This window comes from Silurus aristotelis (genome assembly GCF_946808225.1).
Source record: "Silurus aristotelis genome assembly, chromosome: 3".
Classification (NCBI taxonomy): Eukaryota; Metazoa; Chordata; class Actinopteri; order Siluriformes; family Siluridae; genus Silurus; species Silurus aristotelis.
The window spans coordinates 19657049-19679844 of NC_139576.1; the positions used below are offsets into that span (position 1 = coordinate 19657049).

Consider the following 22796-nt stretch of genomic DNA (forward strand, 5'->3'; position numbering starts at 1 on the left):
TCGCACTGCCTTAATCCTCCTGGGTATGGAATTCACCAGAGCTGCACAGGTTGTTGCTGGGATCCTCTTTCACACCCTCAATGACATCACGGAGCTGCTGGATGTCAGACACATGGTACTTCTCCACCTTCTGCTTGAGGATGCTCCACAGGTGCTTAATAGGGTTGGAGACATACTTGGCCAGGACCCTTACGAGAAAAATAAATCAAGGACTGTGACGTCGGAGCGACGTGGGGCCACCTTCCCGTGGGCTCACCACCTGCAGGAGGGACCGTAAGGGACAGGTGCTGAGAGGATTGGGCAGCAGTCGAAGGCGGGGGCCTTGACAGCCCGATCCCTGGACACGGAGAAGTGTCTGGGGAATCTGCTTAGACTGCTGCCCCCGCGACCCGAATTACGGATTATTTATTATATAAAAATATAATAGGCAAAAAAAAATAAAAAATGAAAATGACATACTTGGCCACTTCATCACCCTCACTTTTAGCTCCCTCAGCCTAATCTTGCCAGTATGTAAGCAATTCTGTTGGAAAACTGCCGGTGGGCCCAATTTCTCAAGGGAGGGCATCATGTTCTGCTTCAGAATGTCACAGTACATGTTGGAATCTATGTTTCCCTCAATTAACCGCAGCTCACCAATACCAAAAGCACTCATGCAGCCCCAGACCATGATGCGACCATCACCATGCCTGACTGAAGGCAATACACAATTTCCTTACTACTCCTCACAGGGCATCACCACACATGCTGGACAGCATCTGAGCCAAACAAGTTTATCTTAGTCTTGTCAGACCACAGGACATGGTTCCAGTAATTCATGCTCTTGGACAGTTTGGCTTTCTGCAAACTGTTTGCAGGCTTTCTTGTGAGTCAGCCTTAGAAGAGGGGCTTCCATCTAGGACGACGGCCTTGCAAAACGACTTGTTGCAGTGTGCAGCGTATGGTCTGAGCACTGACAAGCTGAACTTTTGCTCCTGCAACCTCTAAAGCAACTTAGCTACTACTATAGCACTGGATCACAACTGATCTTACAGCAGCTTATGTGGGTTAAACTGTGAGTTCTGTTGATCCTGACAGGTATGCAACATATACTTAAGTATTACAGTAAATCACACACCTTGAAGCTAATGTAACATTGAAATTATAATACTAAATCAACATTATTTCAAAAAAGTCAGATAGCAGAGACAGTGGCAAAAGAGAAAGAATATATATCATGAGAGACAGAAGCAAAAAAAACAAAAACAAATGAATACTAGAAGCATGCACTTTTTTTCCCTAATAATAATTAGGAAAGGAAATGTCAACTAAATTTTATCTAATGGAAAAATAATTAAATGAAGACAATACAGACAAATAAAAAGCAAGGAAGTGATTGAGTAATGAAAAATAAACAAACTAATCTAAAATGTAAAAACTGTAGTACATGTGCTATTTATTCTTTTGAAGAATGTCACACAATCAGCTTCACTGAATTCCAGAGTAATGAGCCAACAACAGTGGAAATGATATCTCAAGTGAAAAACTTTCCTTTCATTTTTATCAAGTTATAATAGCATTTTATATCAGAGTGAAACAGAATGATCATAAAAACATCCTCTTAGTTCTTAGATAAAATCAGAACAGTCAGCAAGCACCGGAATGCCACTGGGAAAAAGTTTGAGAAAACAATGCATGATGCTAATTCTTGTCACAAGCTCCGGCTATCCATTAGCCTTGCAACTCTAAAATGACCAATTAAAAATTTGCACACATATGTACTTTGGCCCACTGATCTCCCGAAGCATTACCTCAATATTCTGCTGGTGATTTTCCTCTTATGTTAGCCACTGAACTATTCTGAGAGAAATAATGAATATGATTTTTTTTCCCTCAGACCAGATGTCCCACATTCACTACACACACCAAAAACGTCTACGACGAGCCAACAGAGGACAAGGCTACAGATATACACTGGCAGAAATGACAAGAAAAAATAAAAACAATGTGTGTGGCAACATGAGAGAGAGAGAGAGAGAGAGAGAGAGAGAGAGAGAGAGAGAGAGAGAGAGAGAGAGAGAGAGAGAGAGAAAGAGTTGGGCAGACAAAATAAAGAGTGAAAGAGAGATGACTGAGACCATACATGGAAGTTTAGGAAAAATGCAGACATCCAATAAAAGACTAAGCTTTAGTTTCATCTGTCCTTTCTACCTACTCTCTTCAATTTATTCCCCATTATCACTCTACATTTCCTTCAGCGTCAAATTGTTCAGTGAGACGTGAATCGTATAAGAATCTACAGAAACACAGAGCGCACACTGCTCATACTGTACTTCTCATACACTGTTTAATTACAAAGGAGTACAATTAGTACTTGTGATAAACGGGCTTAAAAAAAAACAAGTCGATTTAAAAAAATTGATGCATAAATCCAATTATAAACTCAGTAAAGAAATCCTAGATCACTAATCCTGAAAAAACATCAATATGTTCTGTTTAAATTACTTTACACAAAATATACATCCCATTAAATCCTAAAGAATTTGTGTGTGTGTGTGTGTGTGTGTGTGTGTGTGTGTGTGTGTGTGTGTGTGTGTGTGTTTGATGGGGTTCAATTCGTATTTAGCAGTGGGAAAGACAGGTCTCCCATGCTTCTCCTTTTTGGGAAATAAAGAAGTGCATATTTTGGAAACTTACTCTCTGTGGTTGGTGTAGAGGGCTTCTTGCTTTTCTTGTCAGCTGGTGTTGAGCTTGAGACACTGGGATCTGAAAAAAGAAAAAAAAAAAAAAAAAGTAGTGGACATCATGTGAACTGCTGAGTTTTATAAATATATGGAGGGAGCATAAAAAAAAAAAAGAAAAAAAAAAGAATGATAGAGAGAGAACACAATTCAATGGAGAGAACCTAAAATATCAGATTATAAGGTGAATAAAACTGGGAAAAATATTTTTGTATTAGTAGTTTTTTGCGTCATACCATTTTTTTCTATTTTTTACAAATACAGTTATCCTGCCTGCAGCTTTAGGGCTGTGAAGCAGGGATGCCATTCTGATTGACATTGGTAATTACAGGAAATTTCTGGGTTGAATAGAGAGTCAACCAGTCACATTTCCCAAACTAAATCAGAGTAGAAAGCTTAAAATGCACTGGTCTGTAATCCGTATAGCCACAGGGCACATGGTTATGTTATACTCTGTACCAAAAATTTCCTCACCATCAACCATCACCATGCAGCTGCACTCAGCTCTTCCTGCACTGCTTTCAGCTCTGCACACATACTGGCCTTCATCTTCAGGCAAGGCCTTATCGATGATCAGTGAGCATAGGCCACCTGATTACACACCAACACACATATACCATATATACATTGAAAAACAACAACAACGTAATCCCCATCATCACTTTGTTTCTTACTTAATGTGAAAATTATGTAGTCATAGAGCACAGAACATTTAGCGTCATAGTGTACACTAATCTGCTGACTGTAACGGTTCGATGTAATCTATATACAAAGTTGAAAATAACTGTTGCAAATAACTGTGAATTTGCAATAGTAATCCGAGTCTCCTGTGTATGCAACATAATGATTTATTTTGTGCCTGACAAGACTGAGAGCAATTAGGACATTGGTGGTTCAATGGTCAAGACTACTTAACCCTCAACTGTTGATTTGTATCCTGTCTCATTTGATAAGACTCATTTGACAAGAAAGTAAGAAAGAAAGCTTTGACACCTCCAAATTTCTGAGTTATACCAAAAGCTATTTACATCTAACAAAAAAAAGTTACATACAAATGAGAAACATTCGAACATTCCAATCAATAGTCCAAGCCCAAAAATCACAGAACTACCAATGTCCCTACAGCCTCATCAGTGTGAACTTGACACATTGAAGAAATTCTCTGCTTTCCTCATGCATACCATTCATACTTTTGTATTTATGAAATCCAGCATTTATAAGGAAATCAAACAAAATTCTCTGATTTCCTTATAAAGGAATATGGAAAAGTGCTATAATGATAATAAACAGTTTGTTATATTGGATCATATCCATACACTGAGATAAAGCAGACCTCTGGACTGGACATTAATATGGGGCATTTAAATATTTGGTGCCTGGTTTAAACCTCATTGCCATGATTTACCTAAAGTAACTGTATAAAAAATAGGAATTTTTATTCTCAACACAGACACACAGAGTCAGAACTAGGAATCAAAAAGCAAAATTTTGGAAGAATTGGTTCATTCTAAACTTCGGTTTATATGTGATATTTTTGTTGAAGTTGAACGCGTGTAAAACAAAAACACTTTGCGGTTTTGAAGAAAACAGATTACAAATACATGTTAACTTACGGGTGCTGTGGTTTAAGTTTAGTATGTTTGTTCTTTAGTAAATACTATAATTACATTTATTGTTTTGTTGCAAAATGACAAGTAAAAAAAAAAAATTATAATAATCATTTAATACCAACCCTCATTGGTGGTGATGATAAATTTGGATGGCTTGATGACTTTTCCATCCAGACTCCATGTGACCGTAGCAGGTGATTCAGATGAAAACTGGCACTGCAGATGTAAACGTTCCCCATCCAGTACACGCACATCTTTCAGGTTTTGTGTAAAATGTGGCTCTTTTCCTCCTTCTGCATTCTTGATCTCTTTCATCCCTCCATGAACACAGTTCAGATCATTCTCCTTCTCCGTAGGGCTCTTTGGCAATGGACTCTCTGTATTATTCTCTACACTCTCTTGTTTCTTCTTGTTTAAGACCGATCTAAAGTCAGTTGGCTCATTTTTGTTGAGATCTTCCTTTGCAGAATTAGCAGAAGCAGGTTTGGGTCCCACAGTTCCTTTTTTGCCCAACACTGCTCTGAAGTCCACCTGCTGAGGGAAGTGGATCTTCCTCTCCTCCTCACTCTGGGTCTTGGGCTTGATTTGCCGTTGGAGGTTGCTCCTGAAGTCCATCTGCTCGGCCGTGATCTCCTTCAGGTCCTCCTCCGAGACACTCTTGGTGGTGACCTTTCGGCCCAGGACAGTTCGGAAATCAATCTGCTCGGCCTCCTTCTGTCGGATTTGGTCTTCTCTATGCTCTTTGGTCTCCACTCGCCTTTTTAGAAGACCACGGGAAGCAACTGACTCCTCTGGATCCCAACAGTCCCAAACCGGATCTGGGTCTGCTGGGAGTGTTTTAGAGCTTAGTACCGCTATCTGTTCCACTCGGTCTCGCTCCGTCCTCTCCAACCCTCCTGATCTCTTATCAGTCCCCCTACAGTGAAGGAAAAGCAGAAAGAACAGAGCAATGTTTAAAAAGGAACAGCCCACAATGGAGAGCAGCATAAATGAGCAGGGATTTAGTCACGCACAACACAGTTACATCACAGATGACTTCAGAAGCCTTATAAGGAAAGGAGTCTAAAAGGAGTTCTTATGCTAGAGCGCTCCCCTTGGGACCATAGCACAGCTGGAGGAACCAGTATCAACAATTTGTTAAGATAAACTGGTTTACATGTTATAGACTAAGCCTGAAGGAGACATCTATAAATAATGCTTTGAAACAAATGAGAGGGGGATCACAAAGAGATACGTACACTTCATAAGATTCCTGCTCAGACTCCTCTTTAACTAGCAAAGGGGCCACTGAACTGCATTCTCCTATTTTGTTTCTGCAAAACACAAGATTTTGTGGGTTTAGACACAAACATAACGAGAGAAGTAGCACAACATTATACAGAACTGGAAATGTGAACATGAACAGACTTTTTTTTCTTCGCTTTACATTTAAAAGAAGTGAAAACGTCATCGACCGCTTTTATGTTTTAAACTTCAGAACTGAAACTGATTATTTCCCTCACCACAATCGTACAAAACACAATATAAATCCATAAATGTACATATCAATTGCCTCTTGTGTCACAGAAAGTGACCTGACCTGACTGGTTTTTGTCATTTTATCGATTTTGCTTACTGAAAGATTTATCAGGGATAACATTTACAAGACATTCACAAAAAAAGAGCTTGTACTTTAGAAGGATCTCGTAGTTTCCAGCATGATGAGCTTTCACTCTCCTGATAAGCAGCGAAACTACATCCTCCTTCTGCAACACCTCAAAGTCTTGCCCGGAGGACACCACCTGTCCATCTTTCATCCAGAGGAACTCTGGAAAGGGGTCTCCTGCGATAGCACAGGAAAGCAGAACATGCTGGCCCTTATACACTGTGGTAGACTTGGGCTTTGTGATGAACCATGGTTGTACACCATCCTGGGGCTCTGAAATACACACAAACACAATTAGGGCACAAATCTTACAGCATTTAAGGTCCACTTCCACTCAATTCCAACAGAATTATATCCAGTTCCACATATTCCCAGTTATTGTTTTACTTATTCTTTTTTTATGATACCTCACCATAACTGATATTACTAAAAATTTAATTAAAATGAATGACTGCCATACAGTAAATGTTTTGCAGAACATCAAATACATGTCTGTTTTAATCTTTAACCTCCTGCAGGCTTAATACAACACATGTAACTTGAATGAGTAAACAGAGATCGCAGTCTTGATGCCTCTCTTTATTTCAGATAAAAGTCACCCTTTTTATTACTAGTTGCTGCATTAAAAATTAGCAATAAAGAACACTGATCAATACCTTGCACAGTGAGCAATGCTTCAGTCCGAGCTTCCCCTGCCTCATTCCACGCCTCACAAGTGTATGTACCCGTGTCTTCTGGAAACACTTCCTGTATCAGGAGGCTGTACTGATTGCCTTTGCTCTCAAAGTGGAAGTCTTCAGACTCTTGAATTTCCTTCCCATTTTGTAGCCAGAGCACCTCTGGAGCAGGATGTCCTAAACACCACATCAGCACCACATTCAGATAGGTCAAAGGACACTGCAGGTCACCTTGTTATTTTGAATATTTGAAATAGGACTGATATAACCAGTACTGCATTTTATTAAATTATAGGAATATAGATTTTTGTTACTGAAGCCAACATTGCTTCCAATTCAGCCCTTGCGTTATTGTACAGTATGTAAGAAATTTGTGATATTTCCCAGAAGTGTATCTCCTCTAGAGGTTGATGCACAGGAAGGACCCGGAGAGGAAAAGCATTTGCACATTCCAAACAAAAAGTCATAGGGGAGATTAGAGGAAACGTTAGCAAAACAACACAGATAAAACATTCAGAACCACAAGACACATTTACATTATGAATACAAAAGCAAGATATAGAAGAAAACGTTGAAATAAAAGAAATCATCGGTAGACTTTGTTGTATTTGTAATCGTTATATGATATTATAAATGAAAGGAACATTATTGTCGCCACACAGCACTCGGGTGCAATCCTGATTTCGGGTTTCTGTCTGCGCAGAGTTTCTCTTATGTTTTTTTCCTATTTGTTTTCTTGTGTTTCCTCCAGCTTTCCATCAGAAAGTGAGCTGATTACATCAAACTGCCTCTAAGTGTGACTGACTGTGTGAATGCGTAGTTTCATGGTACCCTGCAATGAACTGGCAAACCATCCAGGGACTATTCCTCCTCTGGATCTCTTTTCATCCTAATTATAATGAAGCAGTTATTGAAGATAAATGAATGAAATTGATTTAAGAACCTAGTGATGTGCAGAAGGCACACATAGAAGTGAGAATGCATTGCAAGGAGAAAAAAAATGTCTCTTACCAGTCACCTCCACAGTCATGGTAACCTGGCTGCCATCCATGACCCTTAAATCATGCAGTTCCTTTAGGAACACTGGAGCAGAGAGTCTGTTCTGTTCTGAGACTGGCACAGCAACTGATCTTTTAACATGTGACTTGGCTGAAAACCACAGAAAAATTTGATTTTTCTTTTTTTTTTGAAGAGACTGCACAAATGATCGATACATGTACTTCAATACAAGCCATTCTTTTGTTGTCCTCTTTTGTCATGCAGTTCCATCAACATTAACATGTAATCAGACCATGTTCTTCTACTCTGAGATATCTGCGTATGGGAGCAGCTAAGAGATCCAGCATCTGCAGAACTAAAACAAACCTGAGGAGTCTATGGAAGCATAATGGATGAGAGAAATAACAGAGCGGTGGCTTGCAGAAACATCATGCAGTGATTTCCTTGAAGAAAATCCTGCCTGTTTTTAACACAGTGCAACCTGGGAGCCCGAAGAACATGGCTGTTCAATTTATTTATTTATTTTGCTTTTATCCCTTGAGCACTTTACTTTTCCAGCCTTTTGTTGCCACATTCAAACTTTTTTTTGACTTGTTGCAGCTCTCAAATTGAAACATTTTTCCACCTTAAAACGATTTAGATTTACATTAGTTTAAACATTTGATATGTAAAATATAGGTTTATGAAATTTGCCAATCACTGTATCCCAAACAAAAGCTTTTGCAATTGGGGTTGTAGGATTATATTTATACCCCCATCACTATGTACACAAAGTAATGCCAATCCTTTCCAAAGATAACAACTATTGAATTCCTGCAGCCTCCCTTACTGTTATCATGGCTAACTCCTTCTTGCTTTCCCTATACACAGCTGAAATGCCGGCTGGTGATTAATGATAAATATGTATATTTATTTGTGCGTATGTGCAATTTGTCTAAAAAAAAAAAGCAACCTATTATTATCTCTTATTACTTCGTTCTCCTCGGTATTACTGGCTGCTCTCCACAGCGGTCCTTCAGAAGGACAGGGAGTACTGGCCTATCGGTTCCAGCCATGTCTGTGTGGGAAAACGCTGGTATTTCACATTTTTAACTCGCATCAATGTTGAACCTTTGCCACAGTGCAGTTCACTGACAGCAGCAATACAAGCAAGAGCACAGAAAGCAGCTGTTCTTTTAATCTAGAACACACAGTCATTGGAGTGTTGAAGTAAAGTCAAAGCTCATATCTTAAGCCTTGACAAAATAATATAGAATTGTTTTTATTTTCTCGCTCTCCATTGTAGAAAGTTTTTTTGTTATGTTTTTTGCAGAGGAAAAAAACCAGTAGGAGACATTTCATAAAAGATATGAAAAGGATCAGCTCCATTCAATGAATTCATACCTTTCATATCAAAACCAAAGTCAGGATACTGTAGAAATTTTAAGCTAAGCTAAATTCTGTCAGTGGTATTACAGTGAGACAGGCAACAACGCTCTCATACCTTTAACCAGCACTCGGGCAGTGCACACCGCACGCCCATGCTCATTCTCGGCTACACAGGAGTACAAGCCTTCATCAGCACACACCGGATCCTGTACAATGAACTGGGCCTGAACACCATCAAATACAGAGTTTCCATATACGATTGCTTTGTCTGAAAGAGAGAGGGGGGGGGGGGGGGGGGGGGAGAGAAATTAAAATTAACCACATATGTGCAGTTGTTCACTAACATATTACTTCCTCCATAGGAATGTACAGGGGGTTACCAAAAACTTGATAATTTCTCAATGAAACTATCATTTATCATGTACTTATTTGTTGTATTAATGAACAGGTGATCATTTTCCATCTATATTGTTCTTTAATGATCAAACCATTATTATAAGTACCATTTTAATTCATAAAATCCACGTTATGGTAACCTCTAAATTCTTTGATATTTCCATTTCTTTTCTTCTTGTTTAAATATCTGCTATAACACCTCTCCCTTTTAATGCTTTGCACAAGCTGGACATCGTTCCAAACAGCTTCATAAAGGAGCTTCCCAAACAGGCTGAAAACTATTCGGTTGCTTTTCCTAAATACTAATTCTCATTTTGAGTGACAAGTTTTTATGAAAAGAATTTTACGAAATCCTTATACATCAACTGAAAAAGGAACCACATTGGAGCAAAGCAGCTGCACTGTGCAGTGAGCTTTCAGTCAATAAGCTTTCAGTAAGTAATGTACGCTTTAGTTTATACAACTTTTGAGCCACATTTTGGTTTAAATATGGCATTCTGATGGGAGGGATCTAATCAGGGATCAACAAAAAGCCCTAAACTACCGTTTTTCCAGAGTCAACAGATAAAATCAGCACATTTTTGCATGATATATTACACAACAGACTGGGATGGATAAAAGACACAACAAGGGCTTGTGGGATACACATACAGAGACATGCACACTATTTTTGTCTGCACTCATTGTATTATTATTTTTTTTTAATAATTTACAAATCCAAGCCATTTGCAGTTTAAGACTGTAAATAAACACAAAACATTGACTGATGCACACATTTATGTCCACCTGAGTTTGAGAAGGTATTCTAAGCCTAGCAAAGAGCCGAGGTGAAGTTTTACACTTTTCAATATTGTTAAAACATATTACTTTCTCAATGGGAATGTACAGGGGGTTACCAAAAACCTGGTAATTTCTACATTTATAATGTACTTATTTGTTGTAATATTGAACAGGTAATCGTTTCCATCAATATTGTTTTTAGCTGATCGAACCATTATTATAAGTAAAATATTATGTATGGCTGAGGTGAAGTTATACACTCTACAATATTGTTAAAACCCCACTGTGTCATACACACACTACTCATAAATATTTCTGAAATACAGACAGCACTGTTAAGGAGAATATAAGTAATATAGTGACAGTGCTGCCCTCTGTTGGCTAGAAAGTGTACTATATCAGTAACTTACACAAAAACTTATCAGTAACCAAAATTATAATAACCAAATAGTAACCAAAATTACAAAATTATAATATATTATAAGTCATGTTTTTTTTCTTAAGGAAGTTCTGTAAATTCTTACCATTGAGCAGCCAGGAGATTGTGGGTTGGGGTCTGGCTTCCACTGAGCACTGCAGACTGATGCTCTGTCCCTCTGTTATAGCACAGCCTTTTAGAGCACTGAGAAACACTGGAGCTTTACCTTCTAAACGCAGACCTACACACACACACGCACACACGTTGATAGTGTTATCAAACAAAAATCCAAAGCAGACCATATAGATTTACCAGTAGGTGGCAGAATTGCTCTAATGTTTCTCAAAATATCAACGTGAAGTAAAAAGCTTCTCCAAGAATGAGACGTAAGCTAGGCTCAGTGAGAGATATGAAAATAAAAGCACATGCTCTAACTAAGGTATGCAGTCAGATTATGATAAAAAAAAAGAAACCATGCCTTTATTGGGTCAAACGGCTCTGGAATAAAGCATATAGTGCATGTCTTTTTTTCCAAAATCAGTTCTGCCAACTTTTCCATTGAAATCTCATCCAATTTTATTGCAATTATTGCTGAGCAAGCAGCCATGTCCTTTTCTCTGTCTGTCTATCCTTCAGAGGCAGTCTGAAATAGTTTATGATCTAGCACACAAAACCTCAAAAAATACTTCCATATTTAAACTTCAGTAAAACTCTATCCTGCTCAGGGTAAGCAGGGAGATGCAGACAAATACGCACTCAGGCATGCACAGGTGCAGTAGCACAGAAAGCGATGTAGATGAAGTCACACATGCACACAGAACACACACACACACAGAACACACACACAGAACTCACACACAGAACACACACACAGAACACACACACAGAACACACACACAGAACACACACACAGAACACACACACAGAACACACACACAGAACACACACACACACTTAGGGGCACTTTAGAGCTCCCAATCCCAACATATTTTTGGAATGTAGTATAAAACCCACAAGAACACTAGAAGAACTGAGGAACTGAGTTATACACCATTAGTCAGATGTACACACTTACTCTTTACAGTAAGAGTCCAGCTGCAGGTAGCTTTTCCTTTGCTGTTCGTGGCGGTGCAGCTGTAATGTCCTGCGTCTGTTTTCTGCACTTTCTCCACACACAGAAGATACAGACTGTCCTCCTGCTGAATGCTGATACCTGCTCCGAGCCTGAGCACTGCACCATCTTTAACCCAGCTCACAGTGGACACTGGCCAACTAGTTACTAAGGACACAAAATAATATAACAGGACTCAATATAAAAGAGAAACATTCGATAAAACCCTCACTACTGCAACATTAGTTTTTTTATTATTATTAATATTATTATTATTATACCAAAAATTTTAATAATCTTTGCATTCAACTTAAGTACCAAACCTGAACAATAAACAAATTTTTTTTATCAATTATAAACTGCTAGAGTATTGAATTCCAAAATAAATACGGAAAATGAGTTCTGAAAACAACACGCTACAGAGAGTACTGTAATTTCCGGACTATAAAGCGCATATATAAGCCGCACCCACTGAATTTGACAAAAATTTTTATTTTTTTTAACATAAATAAGCCGCACCTGTCTACATTGAAACTAATGAACTTACACAGGCTTTAACGAAAGACAGTGCCTGTTACACGGTGTAACGGGTGAAATATGTTGTGGCTCCTTTAAGAGCAGAGCGGCATTTTGGGAACAGCCTGCCGCCGCATTTTACCGGTATTACTGCATGTGTGCAAGACCGAGGAATATGTCCTTATTATTTTCTGATGCTCATTTCTAAGTTTCTTTGACTAACCCGTAACACTGTTGCCAAGCAAAATAAAAAAGCACGAGTTTTGGAAACCTGTCTGTGCTTATATGATTTCTGTTGCAACTGGAGTTAGCGAGCCCTCCCTTCACCCAGACTCAACGCGCTACAACGGCTAGTTGTAAAGTCATTGTTCACTGTCTTCCTCCTTCCTTTCACAACTATTTCTCTCGGGAGTTTATCTTTTGGCATCGTCGTGCGTTTAAAAAAAAAAATTTTTCCCCCCGATGCCGTGCAGCTCAGAACACGGGTGAGGTGCGTTTTTTCGTTTCCGTTTGGAAATTTCATTGGTCTAATGTTATGGGGCTCAGTTTTTTGGCTTGAAGTCTGTGAAACCGGGAAAAACCCGTTAAAAATTCATAAATAAGCCGCAGGTTTTAAAGCGTGGGAAAAAAGTAGCGGCTTGTACAGTACACCTTTTTACCAAACGGTTTGAAATGCTTGGCCTCGTGAATACAAAAGAACAATAATCTTAGTCGCTTCTACTAGGTCGAGATCTTTTATTTACTACATGAAGATTCTTTAACAGGTGCTTGACAAAGTGATGGTGTGAATCATTGCTAACTAGTGAATTAACTCAAATATTAGCGTTAATGTAATAGAAAGCTCACCATGCTTACCTTGGCATTTGAATATCACTTTAGTTCCTTGCATGACCTCCTGGCTTTGCGGCTGTACATCAAAGCTGGGAGGACTTCCCAGAGCCTCCACTGGAGACTCTCGAGATTCTCTAGTCATCCTCTTTGTGTCTCTGCTAAACTCCACCGCTGCAGGAACCAAGTTCCTTCTTGAACATCTTGTAATATCTGAGTCTTTCCTCTGCACAACCTGCCCTGTCAGCTTTGTGCTGGACTCAAAATTGCTTTTCCTGGCCTGTTGACTCTTAATGGTTATAGAGGTAGATGACCTCTGTTGACCAGCTGAGAGCCTCTCATCTTTTGATTCGATAGAGGTGAGTAGGGTTGAAAAAACAGCATTTTTTTCGACCTGGGGCATGGTTACTGGACTGACTTCAATGGCTGTGGTGATACTGGTTGCTATGTGAGTATCTGTGTTTACACTACGTGTGGATGCGTTGGCAGATTTTGGATCACACGTAACACCATTACTTTTATGCTGAACTGCAGTAGTGGCCACTGATTTTGGGAGATCATGACTTGAAGATTTGCTGCTGTTTAGAGAAAGAGAAACAAAAGTTTGAAGAAAGCAAACAGACTAGGCGTCTACAATGCTTAAATAATCTGTACAATAAATACATAGCTGACGATATTTAGACAAAACTTAAGTTACAGTATATAGATCAATTTACACATAGATATATACTAATATTAAGGTAAATGAATTAATTTTTTGATAAAAATGCATTTGAAATAAACTTACATGTCAGCATCTGTGTCAGATCCTGAATGAAATTAAAGAAATTTTTGTACAGGAGCCCAAAATTTGACTGTACAGTGATATTACAGCAAAACACCATTGGATACTCACATTGGACTTGATACCACAATAATGTTATAATAATAATAATTTTACAGATGAAAAGCAGACTTGGTTACAATAAAATAATACCTTGAACAATGAGTTCTATTGTAGCAGAGGCCTTGCCTGCATTGTTAGACAGCAGGCATGTGTATGTCCCAGCATCTTCTGCATGTGCAGCCCTAATCTCCAGGAAGTGCAGCCCTGACCTCTCAAACATGCTGTAATGATCTGAACACTGGAGCTCCTTATCCCCCTGTAATAGTCCATATAGAGAATATATCATATATCATATATCAGAAAACAAATAGCTGTACCTTTCTATTTCATTCTCTGTAAAGTAAGGTAGAAAAAATAGAGTCTGGGCTTTTACCTTAAACCACTGGATCTGTGGTTGGGGGCGTCCTGTAATCTTAACTGAGAACTTGCCAGTCTGTTCAATCTTCAGGTAGAGACGAGAAGGCTTGGTTACAAACTTTGGAGGACTTTCACCCCAGATGCTGGGTCTGTTCTCTACTGCAGGGAGACCTATGCGACCACTAGAGTCAAAACATGACAATACCACAGAAGATTAATCATTATTCATTTCACAACAAATTTGGTATTTAGGCTTGTGTAATTAGTTCAGTTTCAAGTTTATTTCTATAGCGCTTTCCACAATAGACACTGTCTCAAAGCAGCTTTACAGAACATCAAAATAAAATCTATGCATGTTATCTGGAAATTTGACCTTTTAATAAAAACCTATTATAAAATGTAGTATGTATGTATGTGACAACAGCAAAAAAAATAAAATAAATAAATAAATCTAACTTTTAGAGGGTAAAAATAATAATAAAATCAACAACAATGTGGTGTGACACCATTCTGAAGTTTATATATATATTTTTTATAATCCCTGTTATCACTAAGATCATAAACACACCATTGAATGTTTATTTATTTATTTATTTTTTATCTCTTTTGGCTAAGAAGCCAAAAATGTATCAAGCATTACATTACAAACAATATACAAAAGGCATCCTGTTTACCTCGGGTAGTTACAGAGTGCTGAAATGGGACACTCCTTCCAAAAATAAACATTTTCTAACAGAATAGTTCATACTTAAAAAGTTAACTTTATATGGACCATCCAACACACACGCCTTGGTCAGCAATTGCTATTAAAACAATAAATGTATTAAAATCATAAAAAAAACAAGTAGATCAATATAAACTCGAGTTGCCAACACTACTGCAGGAGCTGCTTCATTAAAAAAAAAAAAAAAAAAAAAAAAAAAAAAAAAAAGATCTGATCACCAATCAGATTTGAGGATCAAAGTGTGCTTCTTCCCTTGCTTCTGTCATACATGAAAAACTGGCCATTTTACTGTATAATAAATACCTTTAAATATGCAATATTCAAATATTGCTTTTGATCTTTCACAGTATGATGTTATAAAAAATTATTTTTGATGATTATCATCTTCTACATGATTTTTGTCAAAAATGGCAAACCTCAAAAAGAAATTTTGGGTTATATTTACATACATAATACTATGTGACAATGGATGCAAACTCAGGCTTATAATATTTACACCAAACTAAATGCTTACCCTGGTTTACTGGCTGAGGGAAGGCTGTATTTCTTGACTGCATTGTCTGTGTGAATAGATGAAAAATACCAGTTGCATAGAAAACATACACACACATACCCACACACACACTTTCTCTCCCAATCTCAAGAACGTTGTGTGTGCTACCAGTTAAAGAAACCATGCATCACCCCATATGCTTCCCTTTGCATCCAATACATCTAAGTGGCTTTAGTGTTTATGGTTCATAAATGAACACAGATGTTGTCCAGAGGTCACGGGTGTGTTTACACTGATGCAGGATATATACTGTGTGCCATGCGTCTATTTCATGCCTAATGTAAAGTCAGTATGAAACGCATTATGTTGGTGAAAGCACAGACACAGCTGTTGGAGCATTTGGGATGGAATGTGAATGTGAAGGAAGAAGGATGTGGAAGAACAAGATCTTAGTGGAAGAAGAAAAAATGATCCAAGCGGGACAGGCAGAAATGTTGGTTTTGCAAATATGCCATTTCCGTTCAACAGTTTCCTTCGGTAATTATAGTCCACTGGCTAATTTGAAATCAATGACATAGAAGAGCCATTAGTACTGAATACCACATGGACACAGAGAATGGAATTTAGAACCCAAATATCTGAATATTTGTGTTCCTTGACATTGTGGTATACAAATATTATGGGTCAGTTAAGGCAAAGTCCATAGAAGAGGTGAGGAGATACAAGATATTCTGTCACATCCATCCATCCATCCATCCATCCATCTATCCATCTATCTATCTATCTATCTATCTATCTATCTATCTATCTATCTATCTATCTATCTATATTTTTTTATTTTTAGTTATACCTTATACTGTTATACTTTATATAGTATTTCTATTTACATGTTGGACAGTAAAAAAAAAAAAAAGTAAAAAAAGTAAAAAAAAAGTACTCTGTAAGATTGTGTATGTGAAAAAAATTTTTTTTTAATGAAATTATAATATGTGTTGTTATAAAGCCTTGCTTTAATTAAAGTAATATAAATTAAGTTTGGGACTCTGGCCAAACCTGTTTCGCATGACTTAGTGTGGAAATTCATTAACCTGACTGTTCCTGGAAAACACTCAGGGATTCCTGTATGGAATGAACACTATTCATCCAAATAGGGTTCACATACATACAGTGGGTACGGAAAGTATTCAGACCCCCTTAAATTTTTCACTCTTTGTTATATTGCAGCCATTTGCTAAAATCATTTAAGTTCATTTCTTTTCCTCATTAATGCACACACAGCTCCCCATACTGACAGAAAAACACAGAATTGTTGACATTGTTGCAGATTTATTAAAAAGAAAAACTGAAATATCACATGGTCCTAAGTATTCAGACCCTTTACTGTGACACTCGTATATTTAACTCAGCTGCTATACATTTCTTCTGATCATCCTTGAGATGGTTCTACACCTTCATTTGAGTCCAGTTGTGTTTGATTAAACTGATTGGACTTGATTAGGAAAGCCACACACCGGTCTATATAAGACCTTCCAGATCACAATGCATGTCAGAACAAATGAGAATCATGAGGACAAAGGAACTGCCTGAAGAGCTTAGAGACAGAATTGTGGCAAGGCACAGATCTGGCCAAGGTTACAAAAAAATTTCTGCTGCACCTAAGGTTCCTAAGAGCACAGTGGCCTTCATAATCCTTAAATGAAAGACGTTTGGGACGACCAGAACCCTTCCTAGAGCTGGCCGTCTGACTAAACTGAGCTATCGGGGGAGAAGAGCCTTGGTGAGAGAGGTAAAGAAGAACCCAAAGATCACTGTGGCTGAGCTCCAGAGAAGCAGTCGGGAGATGGGAGAAAGTTGTAGAAAGTCAACCATCACTGCAGCCCTCCACCAGTCGGGGCTTTATGGCAGAGTGGCCTGACGGAAGCCTCTCCTCAGTGCAAGACACATGAAAGCCCGCATGGAGTTTGCTAAAAAACAGAGAAATAAGATTTTCTGGTCTGATGAGACCAAAATAGAACTTTTTGGCCTTAATTCTAAGCGGTATGTGTGAAGAAAACCAGGCACTGCTCATCACCTGTCCAATACAGTCCCAACAGTGAAGCATGGTGGTGGCAGCATCATGCTGTGGGGGTGTATTTCAGCTGCAAGCACACGACGACTGGTTGCAATCGAGGGAAAGATGAATGCGGCCAAGTACAGGGATATCCTGGACGAAAACCTTCTCCAGAGTGCTCTGGACCTCAGACTGGGCCGAAGGTTCACCTTCCAACAAGACAATGACCCTAAGCACACAGCTAAAATAATGAAGGAGTGGCTTCACAACAACTCCGTGACTGTTCTTGAATGGCCCAGCCAGAGCCCTGACTTAAACCTAATTGAGCATCTCTGGAGAGACCTAAAAATGGCTGTCTACCAACGTTTACTATCCAACCTGACAGAACTGGAGAGGATCTACAAGGAGGAATGGCAGAGGATCCCCAAATCCAGGTGTGAAAGACTTGTTGCATCTTTTCCAAAAAGACTCCTGGCTGTATTAGAGCAAAAGGGGGCTTCTACTAAATACTGAGCAAAGGGTCTGAATACTTAGGACCATGTGATATTTCAGTTTTTCTTTTTTAATAAATCTGCAACAATGTCAACAATTCTGTGTTTTTCTGTCAATATGGGGTGCTATGTGTACATTCATGAGGAAGAAAAATGAACCTAAATGATTGTAGCAAATGGCTGCAATATAACAAAGAGTGAAAAATTTAAGGGGGTCTGAATACTTTCCGTACCCACTGTACATCAGTTTACCAAAGCATAATCCAGGCCAAAACATTTCCTTTTACCTAATAAACAATGCAAATGATTGTATTTTTCAATGTAGTTCAAAGGGGGAGAAAATGAATTCATCTTCATTTTCTTTTCTTGCTCTGGGTAACTGATGGCTGAGAAATAATATACACCGATCAGGCATAATATTATGAAATTTAAACATTATGACAGTTGAGGTGAATAACAATGATAATCTCTTCATCAAGGTACCCGTTAGTGGGTGGAATATGTTAGACAGAAAGTGAACATTTTGTCCTATAGTTGATGTGTTACAAGCAGGAAAAAAGGGCAAGTGTAAGCATTTGAGTGAGTTTGACAGGTGGCAAATTGTGATGGATAGACAACTGGGTCAAAGCATCTCCAAAACTGCAGCTCTTGTGGGCTGTTCCCCCATCTGCAGTGGTCAGTATCTATCAAAAGTGGTCCAAGGAAAGAACAGGGGTGAACCAGCGACAGGGTCATGGGCAGCCATGGCTCATTGATGCATGTGGGGAGCGAAGACTGGTCCGTGTGGTCTGATCCAACAGAAGAGCTTCGTGTTGCTCAACAAGAACTTAATGCTGTTAATGCTCGACAGGTCAGCCCTGTTTTGTCGGCAAAAGGGGGACCAATGCAATATTAGGCAGGTAATTATAATATTATGCCTGATCAGTGGCCATAAAGTGATGCCTGATAGGTTTAAATGTGAAAATAAATGCAAATGAAAAATACAAACTTCATAAGTCTTTGACCAACAAACATAATTTAAGGTCATGCGATACCTACTGCCCTAAAATTCACATAGGCATCGGAATTGTAGTTGCATAAAATCAAATGAAGGTCATAACGTACCTTCCACTATGATGTCTACTGTAATCTGCCGAGTTCCTGCATCGTTTATAGCCTCACAGGTGTAACGTCCTGCATCGTCTTCCTGGACGCCTTCAACCACCAGGCTAAAGGTTCCACGAGCACTCTGTTCCATTGAGTATCGGCCACCAGCGATCACAGCCTTTCCATTACGGAACCAACACACCTGCGTTTCAGGCGAACCACGCACCTTTAGAAACACAGAAATCATCATCATCTACATACAAACACACAAACATTACGCACACAAACAGCCCCAAGCAAAAACATTACAAAAAAGATGTGCAAGTAGGATTTCATAAAAAAAAAATTAACTAAACAATGGACATTATCAAAGAATCATTTACTGTAACACCAAAAAAATAAAACAAATATTACAGTACATGCACAGGAAGCTGTTGGGTGTGTGAACAGCCTGTATGTGAGGCCCGTAATTAAAACAGTGCAGAATGAAAGACAGCACTGTTGCCAACATAATCAGCTCCCAGTCCACACTGGCCCAGGGCACAGTACACAAGCTCAGTTCCACTCAGATAGTGATGATAAGAGCAGCCTTCATTATTAACCACCAAGTTACTGATTATCAACACCAGCACACTTGCTGAGAGAGTTTTCCCTGTCTCCACTTCCCGCTTCGTTTCCTGATTCCTGTGCATGCTGATGCTAAGGAGACAATTTGTCCTTCAAATGCATTCCCATCAACATAGTCTCTAATTACTTTCCTTCTTTTCCCCATTCTGTATCCTTTTATAATCCCCCTAACGTGCCAGCAATTCTGAACAATTCCAGTAAAAATCTTCTGGCTTACCAAGAATCTTCTGCATGTGAACCAAACCCTTTGTTGTCTTTCCGGGTTGATCATTAAAACAAATGCTAGAAAACATGGCAAGCACTTATTCTGCTGCCTGTCATAATTACAAGTTTTTTTAACTTAATCTCTTTTTGTAAAATCCCTTAAGTATTTTAGTGGCTCACATTAGTTTTAGGTCACTTCCCTAAACTCATTCCTGTACGTCTCAGAACTCGACCAAGCATTACAAATCAGTTGGCCACATCTAATAAGATGCCTTGATGAACAGTTTTCCTTTTCAGGCATTCTCAAAATCTTTTGGCATGCCATAGTCTCATCTCACAGCAGCCCTGAATATTGGGGGGGGGGGGGGGGGAGCACACTCGCAGCACAGGCGCACTTCCAGCAAGTGACTGAAGACAGAGAGAACTACAAAAGCTGACCCCAGCTGCTATGAATTTCGGATCGAAAATACAAATGAACATGTCTCGACAGCATGTAGACAACAGAATGATACCAGATGACTTTCCAGATCCCCCCACAAAAAAAAAAAAGTTTCAAAACAAAAAATTTTTTTTAGATAAAGTGAAGTGTTTTGCTTTCTTACTCACACAACAGCAAGAACAAATGTCTTGTTTTTAACTGAATCACCAGTTGCCTCACTAAGACAGGCCCAGGTTCTCTTTCGATTTGCCCAAAAAAAGCAATATTAGGTCTGAACTCTTTATTAAACCATAGTGGCAGCGGTATTTGCTTAATGTGCTCGCGTTACAGTTCTCATGTTTCTTTCTCTGGACCCAGCTCAGACCTTGAGTCAGAGACTGTGGTCAAACACTGTTCCCCAAGGATTCTGCAGCATTCAGAACCAGCTACAATAAAACAACAAAATAAATGTGCTTGTATACATAAAGAACTTCCTTTCTTCCTATTTTTCTTTTACACAACCAGAAAGAACTAATGCTATGGACTGAGGAAGAGAGAGCAGAAAAAAAACTATTGTTGTATAATGCAATGAGGCTGCAAATGCAGAGGAAGCCAAAGAAAAGCAATGCACCAGGAGATACAAATAAAGACACAGATACAATTGCTGAGATTTATCTGAAATGAAATTGCACACAAACAATAAAAAAAACAAAACAAACAAACACCCGTTTACATTCTTTGTGGGTGTGAGAACATTTACACTGAAACTCCATAAAAATGTGAGATCTGAGATGTTTATGCATCATTTTGGAAGGAGACTCCAGTGTCAGACATGTTTTACCATCTTAAAGACTTCATGACAAGCTTAAAGCTCTCAGAGTGTCTCGCGATCATCACAAGATGATTATTTTTTTGCCTTTTAACATGGAGACAGATATATACAACAGGAGGGAACAGCTGTTACATAGCGGCTATATGGTAAATAGCTGAAAAAATGTTCAACATTAAATATAAGAATAAATGTATATATAAAAAAAACAAAAAAAAAAGTAAGAGTTGATAAATTGCTGTGACATACGAGGAACAGAAGGAACATGTTACTAAAAAAACATGACATTTCTTATTTTTGTAGTTTGCTTTTGAATTGTCTTTTGACTGTTTTTTTTAGTTGGTGCAAAGCAACAATAAGGACACGAGGACTGACTGCATACGACAGCATTTTAACACTTCAGCTTTGTCGTTCATAATAAACGAACCATATGTCCAGTGATGAGCGAAACATCTGTTAAACACCTTCTAAATAACTTTCCTCATTGTATTCATATAAAGGCTTGTGATGTCATATTGTTTAACTCCCTGAACAAAACATGATGTTGCTGGGTTTTTTTTTTTTTTACTGTTTATTTACTGTCAAAGCCTTAAAAAAGCTGGAAAAAAGGACAGAATGCTGTCTGTTAATCCAAAGACAGGAGTCTTCTGCAGGGAGACTATAGACAACAATAAACTTGAAGGACAATTTCTAACTCCTCATGTGCCAAGTGGAATTAATTAATAGGATCAGTGACTGCTATGCAATTCAATAGTGAAAACATCTGGCATACTGTTGGGAGAATATGTTTCAGAAATTGTATTTTCATGAAATTGTCTCAGAAGAAAGAGCCTCTGAGATGGTCAACTGTCACGTGATAAGATGTCAAAAACTTGCTCATGGGTGGCAATAAACTTGACTGAAACATATAAAATGATATATTTATATCCAATTCTATTACAAGAGAGAGGAAAGGAGAAGAAAGGAGAAGAGAGGAGAAAGAAATCCTTCACATATGTTTCCAATAAGTCCCATCCTGTTTTTTTTTTTCCAAACAGCATACCTTGCAGTATTTCTTACAGCAACAATCTTCATGTAGTCTTCAAAGTAGGGCTGCATAGTATATTATATAACATGGTAGTGCCTTTAGCTGGCTCAGAGAAAGCAAAGAAGAAGAATAAAGGGAATGAAAGGACACGTCAGGAGATAAGGACAAACGAGGTGCAAAGCTCCCACATCTCTTTGCTTATTCAGAACTAAAAATTCCTCAATATTGGAAGAATGTCCACAATGAATAAAAAGTCTCAAAGCATGAAGCAACACCTGAGCTGGATCCATACCTATTTTTGCTGTAATACTCGTTCATAAACACTATATGTTAAAGGACACAGAGAATAAGGAGACTGCAGATTAATAGATTAAAAAGTGACCAGTATTTTAGGTATTTTTAGACCTGCCTATAAAAAAGACTATCACAGGGGACAGCTTGCCTAAAACTATTTACTCAGCCTGCTTTATAATACATGCACATAACCAAATCGAAACACTCCATTATGAGAAACACACCACCATATACTAATAACA

At 38.4% G+C, this 22796-nt stretch overlaps 1 protein-coding gene across 3 annotated transcripts in view; it reads right to left on the reverse strand.

The window, feature by feature from the left end:
* mylka (myosin, light chain kinase a) overlaps positions 1 to 22796 on the reverse strand; it is a 54295-nt gene that overhangs the window by 15923 nt on the left and 15576 nt on the right. For 2 of the 3 annotated variants that reach the window (XM_083536671.1, XM_083536672.1), the window contains 16 exons: positions 19174 to 19381; positions 15550 to 15595; positions 14328 to 14493; positions 14045 to 14210; positions 13856 to 13877; positions 13096 to 13646; positions 11689 to 11892; positions 10720 to 10854; positions 9135 to 9287; positions 7664 to 7801; positions 6632 to 6829; positions 6002 to 6248; positions 5569 to 5643; positions 4453 to 5246; positions 3195 to 3311; positions 2677 to 2745 (listed from right to left, as the gene is read on the reverse strand). In XM_083536671.1, coding sequence (XP_083392797.1) covers positions 2677 to 2745; positions 3195 to 3311; positions 4453 to 5246; positions 5569 to 5643; positions 6002 to 6248; positions 6632 to 6829; positions 7664 to 7801; positions 9135 to 9287; positions 10720 to 10854; positions 11689 to 11892; positions 13096 to 13646; positions 13856 to 13877; positions 14045 to 14210; positions 14328 to 14493; positions 15550 to 15595; positions 19174 to 19381 — 3289 coding nt within the window. The remainder of the gene's footprint in view (positions 1 to 2676; positions 2746 to 3194; positions 3312 to 4452; positions 5247 to 5568; positions 5644 to 6001; positions 6249 to 6631; positions 6830 to 7663; positions 7802 to 9134; positions 9288 to 10719; positions 10855 to 11688; positions 11893 to 13095; positions 13647 to 13855; positions 13878 to 14044; positions 14211 to 14327; positions 14494 to 15549; positions 15596 to 19173; positions 19382 to 22796) is intronic. The other variant, XM_083536673.1, reaches the window with a different exon arrangement.